This window comes from Falco peregrinus, chromosome 2 (assembly GCF_023634155.1).
Source record: "Falco peregrinus isolate bFalPer1 chromosome 2, bFalPer1.pri, whole genome shotgun sequence".
NCBI lineage: Eukaryota > Metazoa > Chordata > Aves > Falconiformes > Falconidae > Falco > Falco peregrinus.
The window spans coordinates 23,925,712-23,937,077 of record NC_073722.1 but is presented as its reverse complement, the minus strand read 5'-3'; the positions used below and the strand labels follow the sequence as shown (position 1 = coordinate 23,937,077).

The following is an 11,366-nucleotide window of genomic DNA, read 5'->3' as shown; positions in this document are numbered from 1 at the left end:
GTTCTTCACATGTGTGGTGAACTGGGTCTTTGTCTTTTGTAGCTTTTTGGGGTTTTATGCCTTGCAAGACACTGCGGGACCTGACCCAGCAGGGCCCTTCCTTCGTTGCTGCCTCAGTTGAAGACTTGCAAGCAAACATGTTGAATTTAGCTGTAAAACTCCTACCTTTGCAGGTAAAGGAGTGTCATGCTTCACATCAGGGTGTTAAGCATTTTGCCAGTTGGAGCAGCAGGAGCCAGCTGTGCTTCACTTCATTCCTGGAAATCATTTACCAGAGTGGGAGAGTAACTGGCCACCACGGCTGACGTACCCGGTTTCTTTAAAAGCAAAGTATGGGTGTGTTTGGCAGGAGGGGAGAGCTCAGAGAAAGAAGAGGAACGAGCTGCCCGGTTTTGCCCTCTGTGTCATTACACGAGGGCATTGCACGCTCCTGTCGGCAGGCAGCCCAGCCGCGGGAGCTCCTGCCTGACTCCCCATCACAAATGCCTCTTCATGGCATCCCTGTTCCTTCTTAACCAAACCGCTGGTGGGAGGACCTCGCCATTCGCTTGCTCAGCCGCCTCTTTTTTGCGCGGACCCGTGGAGCAGAGGGTCTCTCGGCTTTCAGCTGTCCCCCATCCCCCCCATCGCTGTGGGGCTGCCGGAGCCGGGGCGAAGGGACCCTTTCAGGTGAAGGGGTCGGGTACCAGCGGGCAGGGCGTAGGCCGAGCCCCCCCTCCCCGGGCCAGTCGGACTGTGGTGCAGAGTAGCGCGGCCCCTGCCCGGAGGGCTCGCCGAGAGAGGGGCTAATTGCCATTACGGCTGGGGTATGACGGCGGTCCTGCTACAGCCCACCGAGCCTCCAGCCCGCTTTCGGGGTCCCCCGGGCGGTCGCGATGCCGCAGCCGCCCGGGGCGGTGCCGCCCGTTCGCCCGCGCTCCGCGGCGGCCCCGGGGGAGGGCCGGGGGGGGTCCCGCCTCGCCGCCCGGCCCCTTTGCATTGCGCATGGGCCCTCCCCGCCGGGTGGCCATGTTGCAGTCCTAGCAGGCGGCGCGGAGGCGGCGGGTCGGGGAGCGCAGCGCACTGCACCGCGATGGCCGTGGCCGTGGGGAGACCGGCGGTGGGTGCGGCGGCGGGGCGGGGGGCGCGGTGCCGGGGGTGAACTGCCCGAGTGCAGCGGCGTGTGGGGCCGGCGGGTGCGGGGATGCGGCGCCGGGGGTCGTAGGGGTGCAGCGCCCAGCGTGTAGCGCGGCGGGCTGCGGGGGTGCCATGCCGGAGAGGACGGCGGGCGTGCCGGGGCGCCGCCGGCCGTGCCCGGGACCGGGGGGTGGGGTGGGTGTCGGGGTCCGCGCAAAACTTTTTCGCCCCGGTTTGGGGCCGCGACTCTTTGTTGCAGCGGGCCGGGCCGGGCGGCAGCTCCGCCGGGAGCCCTTCGCTCTGCGCCGGGCAGGGGGAGCAGCGCGGTGGCCGCGCGTGTTTCTGCCCCGCCGGTTCCCACGGGTGGAAGCGCCAGGGAGTGGGGAGGGCTGGGGGCTTTGGGCGCTCGGCTGCGGCGGGCAGGAGTGGTGGGAACCCCGGCGTGGAAGTCTCCAGAGGGGCACGCGTGTTTTGCATCTTCCAGCGTGAGCGTTATGCTGGGGATGTGGGGGCCGGGAGTTCTTTACATCCATGTGGAGAAAGACAAAAGATTTCCCCTTTCTTTCTGTAAAAGAAGGAAGAAACCCAAACCCAAACAACCCAACCCAGCCCCACAAAAACTAACAGATGCTCTTTCCCGGGAAGGGGGAGGGGGGAAAAAGGTCTCTCTTGCATCCAGCTTGCAGAAACGTGAATGAAACTCCACCGTGACCGGACTGAATGCACTTTTGTGCATCGTCGGCCGAGGGAGGGAGGGAGCTTGCCTGACTTCCCCGTAACTTTGCCAGTGCTTGCGAGTAAAACAGATGCTGCCCATGAGCGGAGGACTTGAATGTGGCTCCATCTCGAAATAAGAAAATGGTCTGTGTTCAAGATGTGACCAGGACGAGAAGGTTTCTGTTAGCATTTATTCCACGCTTATGGGTCTGTGGGGCTGTACAGTTCCTCTGATGTGGCAAAGCAAATGTATGAAGATGGGGTTAATGGTGTTACTGGAGGTGGGGAAGTTATGCTACTGAGCAAAATAAAAGCTGACGTTTGTTAACAGAATACCTGTAAATTATACAAGCTGTTTGTAAAGCTTCTTCCGAAATTATTCTTTGATCTTAAAATCTCAAGCGTGCTTGGAAATTGAAGTTTGTCTTTCATTGTAAGACAACACATTGAAATCACTACTTCAGCTCGTTTTTAGAGCAGGCTGAAGGGTATTGCTAAGCAGAGCCGTTTTGCTTTGGGGAGGGTACAGCCTCGCAATGTGAGTAGGCTCGGGAATGTGGTTTATTGTGAAACAAGATTGCTGTTTGTTCTTGCATATGTGTTTTGCTATATTTCTCTGTCATTATATTAAACTGATGCGACCACTCAGCTTCTCACATTTTTGGTAACCGAAGTCCATGAGCAATCCCAAAACAGCATGCATGGGGGTTTTTGCACCAGTTCAACTCAATTCCTATCTGTGTGCTGCTGAGTCCAGTCCAGTGGGACTGACTGCAGAATAAAGCATCCTGCAGCTCAAGAAGCATGTGCTTGTGGGAGAGGGAAGGATGAGGGCACTCGGCTTCCTCGTAAGTGGTTGGTGGGCTGACCCTTCATCCCCCCGAATTAGTCCTTTTTGGAGAAGAGAGTTGTTTTATCTTGGGGTGATAAGAGAAGAAAGGACAGTGGGCTGGTATTCAGTAGATGTCAGGGGTGTTTCTGTTTTGTCTTGTATTCCACCTTATCTAATCCTCTCTGCTACTGCTTTGCATGCTGCTGTTGTGTTGCTGGCAGGGTGGTAGGGAGTTTGAAGAAATGGTTAATTATACGTTAGTGCAAGGCGAGACTGATGAACGTTTGCCTCTCAAGCTTTCAATGTAATAACCGTGTTTTATAAGGACCCCAATGGTATACGTCTTGTTGGAGGGAGCACGGGGGTAGAATTAAGGAAGGGGGAAAGAAAAGGAATGAAATGAAAAGCGAGTCAGTTTGACTTAAAACTATGATAACGTTCCTGAGTCACAACCTTTTACGTCCTGGCAGGATATGACACCATGTTAATTGTAAAAGCATGCATAAAATATAACTTCAGTGAACTGCTCTGAAGTGTCTGTGTTTAATTGTAGCAGAGCAGGGCGTGTTTTCTAGGATGGGCGGCTTTCATTTTAAGGTCCTGATCCGCAGATGTGAAGGCACATGTGTAATGCACTGCCAGTAATTTCATTTGACTTAATAGACTGATCTCAGTATGTAAATGTAAAAGCATGCATAAGTAAAATTTTGGCAGGATTGGTGCTGGGAGCTGCCACGGGACCTCTCAGCTGATGAAAGCCATGCGTTTCCTTAAACATACATCAGGGTGGAAGGATGCATATGGTCATCTGGGCTCAGTGTGAGATAAGCCACTTGTAGTCTGGAAACTGTTGAGATGTGCTAGACAGGGGACCCCGTTCCTCTTCCTGGGTTAATTCACAGTATCTTGACCACTGCTGGATGGTTTCTCAGTAGTTCAGAGCATGGAAGAGGGTTCTGGCCTCCCTACCCTGCGTTTTATTTGTTTATACAGTTACACGTTTACAGAGTTATAGTGGTCTAGTTAAAGGTGCAAAACTAAGGTTTACTTATATGCATATACTAATGTAGACTCCTTTCCAAGTCAAACAAAACCTGATGGAAAATATGAATTTTACATGGTTCCCATGTAAAACGTTATCTGAGAGATTAAAGCAGCGCAGTGTATTCTTCCATCTGTTTTAAAAATATTTGGTAATGAGAGACTGCCAGTTTCCATGGAGGGGGAGCTAATAAAAGAGAGAAACAAGAAGGTAGAGCAGGGTTAACGGAGCTGAAAACTCTTTGTGCTTTGTCTTTCTCTGAGCAGCAGGTCTACCAAAAACCCGCTGGGGTCTGTGAGAGCTGTGGGGCAGTGCCTTTGGAAAGCCCCATCCATGTGTGTTGGTAGGTGGAGCAGGGCCACCGTGACCACTGATTTTAGGCAATGAGATAAGCACTGAGAAGGAGGATAGACACCTGTCTCTTGTGCTTTTGCTAGCTGAGTGTTTGGTCCTTTTCATTGACAAAGGTACGACTGGGTGAGAGAAGAGCTATTGCAGGTAGAGAGCTGAGACTGAGAGAGGTCGGGGGATGAGGTGGGTTGGGGCTGGACCCCAGGGCAGGGAGTGGGCTGTCATGCTCCAGGCACAGGTCACCAGTGTTCCAGCTAGTTGGAAGCTTGGCGCTTTCCAACTTAATGGCAAGGCTGAACTGTCCTTGTGGTCAAGTATCCTCCACAGAGCATCACAGGGCTGTGGACTCTCCTCGCATTGAACGTGGCAGTGTTGTGGGCTTGGGTGGTGCTGCTGAGATGGCTAGGGGCATGAGTTTTGGTTTCTGTGCCTGCTTTTGGCTGTGAAGTGTGGCTTTTGGGCACCTGGCCTGGCTCAGCTGCCTGTACTGGGAAAGCAGACCTGGGCGGTGTGCATAGGACTGTATTTTAGTTTGTGAACTCTTCATTTCCTTTATTCACCTCGGCGCCTTGTTTGCAGTAGGAAATTCTTTCAGACAATTCTTGTTGCTCCTGTTGATGTTAACAATGGTGGGAACCTGCCTCCTTCTTGCCTTGTTTTCGGCACAGCCTCAGTTGTGGAGCAGGTTATGTGTCCAGCCCGCCCCAAGCTCAGCCTCTAGGTTTTCCAGCATGAAGTGAGCTGACCTGGAGTCAGGATCTGATGGAGATACTTGGAAAATTCCTTATTTTGTGTAAATGAGATCATGAGGAATCAATTTTTGTGTCTGAGTAGGGCCTCTGAAAAAATGATGGGGATTGATTAAGTAAGCAGCATGAATCTGAGAAGTAAAATATTTACTCAGAGCTGAGGCATGTTTTATATGTCCCCTTCCCACCCCTGCAGCCCCCAAGAGAGATGGCTTTACTGGCTGGCTGCCCACTCTGGAGCAATGTGAAGTTTGTCGCTTCTTTTTTTTGCCTTTGGTATGCCTCTTCCTCTCAACGTAATGCCAAGAGTGCGGGCATGAGACAAGCCACAAGCTACTGAGTGGCTTTGCAGGAGAAATGCCAAAGGGACAGGGTCTTCTACTGGCTTGGCAAATGCTTCTGCCTTGTCCAATCTCTTTGTTGGCTTGGTTTGGCTCTAGGTTCCAGTCCTGTAAGCTATAGTGACTCTTGCAGGAAAAGATAGCAAAGCAGCTTCAGCTTAGAACAGTTGGGTGCAACCAGGTGATATAAAAAGAAAGCAAAAAAAAGCCCCACAGTAGTACTGTAAGCTTTTTTTTTTTTTAGGTACGTTGTCTAGCTGCCTTCACTTCTAGCTCTGTGAACAGCTCTTCAGCCTACTGTAATAAGTGATGCGTAATAATGGTTCAGACAAACACCACGGTGCTGCTAGCATTCAGCGTTAATGCTGGTGGAGAATGCTCCAGATCAGACTGAAAACCACATTCAGGGTCTTGCTGTCTTAGCTAAGAGCGGCAGTAACAGAAATTTACCACAAATGCTCTTCTTTCTCCCTGTAAGTGCTAGTTTGCATACTGCTACATGATGCCTTTGGTGAGATGAGAATGAGAGATGCTTTTTCTTGGCTGCTTCATTACCTCCGGATGCTTTTCCCCCTTCTCTACGCCATGGTGCCTGGTTTAGACTTACGTAGGCCAGGACTTGCAGGAGTCACCAGAGCTGTTTTCATCCACAGTTCAGGCAGGTGTGCTTAATGCAGGCATAGGCAAGGCCCGCTTGGCCTGGCGTGTGGCAGTGGAGGAAGAGCCACGAGAAGGAGGAAAAGCTCTCTGTGGTTTTCCATTAGCAATACCCAGCCCTTCTGCAAGCTTTCTCCTGTGGCTGTGTTCTCTGCTCATCCAGTATAAGCGATACCTGCTGTTGGCATGAAATGTGGTCCGAAGGCTATTACTGCCTTTTCATTAGTAGTACAATTATTTTTCCGAGCTCTGCAATTTGTAAGTCTTGAGCTAGCTTTGGGACTCCTTACTTAAAAATACAGGCTGCGCCTGTGTTCAGGAAGATGGCTGAGTAGTCTTAGGATCTGAATTTGCAATTAGAGCTTTTAAAGTTGCTGAAAATATGGAGGAGCTGAATATTTTTCTTGCAGGCTTGGGCTTTTTGTTTTCTTCGGTAGCATCTCCCATAAGGTGATGGCAAAGAGCAGACTACTGCTGGTTTTGGGGTTTTTTTTCTTCCATCTCAGCTTATAGCTTTTTTAGATCTTCTATTATCGAATTGGATTTTCTGTTAACATTTCTGCATCCCAGATTTATTTTCAGATGGGATCTAGCTGCTGGCAATATGTTATTGAAGTACTGTAATTGCAGGTTATTTCTTTACCAGATCTGGTCACGAATATTTGGTGCAAGCTAATGGAAAAAGCCTTGTTTTAGAAACATTTTGGTTTTGCCACAGATGTTGCCTGCTTTGCCAGCAGCTCCTGGGAACTGATCGCAGTGCACAGCAGTAGTTCGAATATGAATTGCTTCTGGAAATCTGCATGCATCTCATGTATTTAATTCAGAAATTATATTAAACTCTCTCACATGATGGGAACGGAAGGGGAAAAATAGTGTTTTGAATCCTGAGGGGGATCTTTGTAAATGACTTGCAGGACTGTTTGGGGCTGTCTGTGGATCTGAAAGTGTTCTGCAAAGTCTGAGTGTTTCGTGGTGGGTTAACTGGGTGTAAAGTGAAGTACAACGTCCTGTGTAAGCAAGAGACTCAACAGAATCTATTTGCCAGATATGTTGAATGCACCAAGTGTGCAAAATGCTTTGCTTAAGCACATTAACATGGCTTGAATTAAGTTTCTGACAGTCTGGTAGTGGCTGCCTCTGTTTTTGTCTGTAAAGAAAATTATGGTGGCAGAGGAGCGAGCTGGGTAGATGGCTTGCTTGGTGACAGCGCGAGCTTGTATTGCCCTCTTCCGCAGGGTAGCACAGTGACTGATTTGCAGTGAAGTACGAGAGCTCAAACTGCAGCAGATTGAATTGCAAGTCTGCTTTTATTCTTTGATATAGAGGTTCCCACTTGTAGCCACAGCCAGATCTTTGCGTTTTGAAGCACAGAAATCATCTCCTTTCAGCCCCTGTGAAAACCCATCTCCTCCAATCTGAGTCAGCCTAGGAACTTTTGGCAGCTTTCAGATGAATGAAGAATAGCAGGGTGATGGTCTTGGTTTAATTTTTCTGGGATAAAATTTGGCAGGCAGTAGCCTAGCTTGGAAATAAGAAATTTGCAACCTGGAAAGGTGAAGGTATCTGGTTATCATTGACACTCGTTCTTGGCATCTCTGCAGTAACATGGATTACCCCACATCCTCCAGATGTGTGTAGGAAATGTACAGAGTTGCCAATAAAGAGAATGTGCATAAATGTAGTTGGATTTTCCTTTTCTTCTTCATATGATTAAAGATTTTTCTTTTCTCTGTTGCCTTTTTTGATTTTTTTTTTTTGCCTTTTGTTTTAATTGGTAGAATTAAATTTTTTGGATATCAGCAGAATGAACTTGGAAACAGCATGGCTGATGATATCCCAATAGTCATTGGTTTTGTTTTGTTCCTAGTTTGAGATGTCAAGACTGATATTTTCAGAAATTGCTGAATTAAATAGCTGGAAACAGTTCTCACTTATTCTCCGCTCTTACAGCTAAAAGATTAGGTCGTCATACTGTGAGCAGGTTTATTGCTAGCTGTAAATGCTAACGGTGATTATAAGGCTTAACACAGCCATCTGGGACTGAACATATGCACAGTCCTCAAATCTTCATGTCAAGACCCCAAGAGGAGCAGGGATTTTGCTAGGTCGTCTGGTGACTTGCTGTAGTGGTAAATCATACCACTTAACCACCACATCACTTGGCTGCTGCTTTTTCCACCCCAAAACCTGTTTTGTGTCCGGATTGAGCTATGGCAGGTCTCATTGTGCCTTTTTTTCTTCTTGGTCGGTCAGTTCTACACTGAAATATTTTGCCCGTGTGTAAGCGCAAGGGTGTAGACAACTGGGGTGGGGGAAGTGTAATTTTTCAAATTCTGTGTCAGGAATTTTATCTGTAAAGCTTTCCCTAGTTGTGGACAGGTAACTCAACTTGCTGCTGTTGTTGTTTTTAACAGAAGAAACAATGAATCAATGATTATGCCTTCGCTAGCTTAGAGAATTAGAAGATTAAGTTGTTTTAATTACATTTGAAAATGGTTTCATTCATTTCCTGTATAGTATGTGTAATTTTCAAGCCAAGAAACATCCTTAATGCTTATAAATGAATGCTTTTCTGCCCCAAAGTATTTTTTATCACAGAAAATGCCAACCTAACCTCATTCTTTTTCATCTGTCTCATTAATATTGAATACATGGCACTTTAATATGGCAGCCAAAGCAAAGCAGAGAATAGGAGCTAATATCTGACAATGGCAAGCTGAGATTAAATGACATCCTAGTGCAATCTGCTATATATAAAGTAATTGGTATTTTCCAGGAGCATTTGACCCAATTTATGTGATTTTTATGGTGTTTTTTTTTATCCCCCTGCCCCCTCAAATCTGTCTTCAGAGGTTGGTTAGTCATCAGGATTTCTGAGCCTTCAGCCTGCTTTTGAGAAGATGCTGGGTGCCAGTCAGTTCTCTGAACGTCCTGGGGAGGTGAGAGATGCTAAGCATCTTTGGGGAGTGGGTTGTCAGGGGCCTGAGGGTGCTCCCTTGGTCACTGTCAAGGCTGATGGGTGAGGGGTCCCCACAGGGATGTGCCATGAGAAGGGTCGGAGGATGCTGCCTCTGCACCTGGAAGATCTGTTTCCACTGTGCCAGACCGATTTTGGAAGTCATGAAACGAGCCCCTGGCCAGAGTCAGGAGGCAGCCCTCCTTCCTGGCTTTGAGTGAGCTCTTGCAGAGTGCTCCTGTCTTTCTCACAGGCTTGGCTCAGCTGTATGGGGAAGGAAGGGAGGGTTTGGTGATTGCAGCACAGGTCCAAGTCCCTGGTGTCCGGTGGAAGTAGTGGAGGTGGACAGTGGCACCAGATACTAGGAGCTGCTTTGTGCTGGGGAGAACCTGCGTGGAAATCTGTGCTTTGGCCCTGGGTCAGCTCTTCATCGAGGCAGCGGTAAACCCTTCCTGATGCTCTTGAGTTATAAAGAAAGAACTTCTCAAAGAAGCCCCTTCTGGGATGCGCAGTTGATGGTCACTGAACATTTAGAACAATTTAGTTTGGCTTCTGATATATAATTGCCAAAAAGCAGTAGTGTCAGGGGACCTTCGGGTTTGTGTTTCCAGGTAGCTGAATATTCATCCTGCTGGAAATTGCCTTTGCTGTTTAGCATTTGGAGTTATGCAATTATTAATTATTAGAGCATTAATTACAAGACCCACTTGGGATTAAGGCTTGAACGGCTGGCACGCTGCAAGTGTTTCAGCTCCTGATTTGCTGGGTGGTCTTGGGCAGATACCTTCATTTTGGTATGTCTTTGTTTTCTCCATGTGTAAAGCAGATGAGAATTCCCTTCTTTGTTTTGTAAGGGGCAAAGCTGTGAACAATGAGTTAGTAGCACGGGCATAGTTACCTTTACAAACCTAGCCCTATTGCGCAAATCTAGTGAGATCTTGTGGCACAGAAGTGTTAGCAGACCAATGCTTTTAATTAAAAACACTTTAAAGAAAATAACTATTCAAATACAGTAATGCGCAAGTTATGTTTTCAAGGAGATTTAACAAGTAATTTCAGTAAGTAGGCCTTAAAAGTGAGCAGCATGAGCAACTCCGCTGACCTTGTTTCTCTGGGTTTACGTAAATGCAATTGAGGGCAATTTTCACATAGAGCATTCCTAAGAGATGGCGAGTTTCTCTGTGGTAGGCCAGAACCACTTAAACATCAAAGTCAGAGGTGGTTTGGGTTTGTTGTTTAAACAAAAGCATTATTTGAAATTGTAGTCTGATGTGTGACTACAGTCTGTTCCTGAACACAGCTACATTTCCCCCAGGTTTGGCCTCACCAGGAGTGGAGCTCAGAGAAGCATTTTTTCCATGGCATGTGTGCTACTTGGTTTTGATATAACCTAAGGAAAGCAGTATTTTTTTATAGCCTAACCGAACAACCTGATGATTCCTTCAAGTGGGATGAGCCAGAAAGCTAGAAGTATAAATCCAGGCAGGCTAGCTGTGATACGGTTTACATGCAATGAAGGGAAGTATAAAGTTCAGACAGGCTAAAAAATGGTCGATGTTTCTGGTGTGAAGGAGGTGGTTGGTCCGCATGTAAAACACTCATGGAGACTAAGGAGTCCCAAGAGAAGAGTGTGCACGTGCTGTCCCCATCCACGCTAACTGTGGTAAACAGGTCTTTTTCTGGACTGTGTGCCCTGAAATACCTTGGCAATTGAAAGCTGTTCAGGGCAGGGGACTTGGTGTGTCGGGTCGGATGCAGTGCCTTGCAGAGGAGGGTCGTGGCCCAGCATCTCTGGTTTGGTGGTGCTGAACGCTAGGAAGGAGGGTGGAGATGGCTGGATGGGTGCTGTCCTCCTGGCTTCTATGCAAGTAGGAGAGCTGTACAGGTCTGCTCTTGAGGTTTATGCTCCAGCTGGCACCTTTGGGAGCTCCTGAGTGTCCCAAGGAGATGTGAGTAAAAACGTCATGCACCCAAGGGTGGGCTGCTCTCCTGGGGTCAGCATGTGTTGGCCTGCCGCAGGACCAGGCGCTTGGTGCTGTGTTGGTACTGTGGCATGCAGAGTGGGAGCTTAACACTGCATGTACAAACCCAGCTCTTTCTCCTGGACGGTTGTGGGAGGAAGAGCTGGGTGTTAGCCTTTGTCCTTGAAGGCTTACCAAGTTCCTGGACTGGTTATTTACCTGTCGGACCCCAGCTGCTCTGGGCTATAAGCAGCCCATGCAGTGCTGCTTGTGGCTTCGTGCATTACCTACTTCTCTGAGCGATGTGGAGGTGGAGACTGCTGCATTTCCAGCCTTTGCAGTGTTAATAAGGAATATGCAGCGATCACTTGCTTTGGTATCTCATTAAATAACTCAAGCCAAGGGCAAAAACGTGCACCACGCATGGGAATTGTGCCCCACTTTTAGGAGAGGGAGGTCTGCAGCGCTTGGAGTTGCAAAGCATGTCAGAGCTCCTTCATGTGAACTAATCTTGCCTAGTCCTCTGCAGGAAACACTCGCTTGGAGCAGCTGAATTTGCCTTTGGGTATGTTTGTCTTCCCCAGTCCTTCGGTTTGGCTGTGTACATTTGTGACAGGATTTACCTGCTCTGTCAGGTCTTT

The 11,366-nt window shown here is 48.3% G+C and overlaps 1 protein-coding gene across 5 annotated transcripts in view; it reads left to right on the top strand.

Annotated features, from left to right (window-relative positions):
- The first annotated feature begins 477 nt into the window (after positions 1 to 477).
- SEPTIN11 (septin 11) overlaps positions 478 to 11,366 on the top strand; it is a 63,099-nt gene continuing 52,210 nt past the window's right edge. For 3 of the 5 annotated variants that reach the window (XM_055797003.1, XM_027794930.2, XM_005243108.4), the window contains exon 1: positions 478 to 669. In XM_055797003.1, coding sequence (XP_055652978.1) covers positions 493 to 669 — 177 coding nt within the window. In that variant the 5' untranslated portion in view covers positions 478 to 492. Of the gene's footprint in view, positions 670 to 937; positions 1,100 to 11,366 lie in introns of those variants that run through there. The other 2 variants (XM_055797005.1, XM_055797004.1) reach the window with 2 other exon arrangements.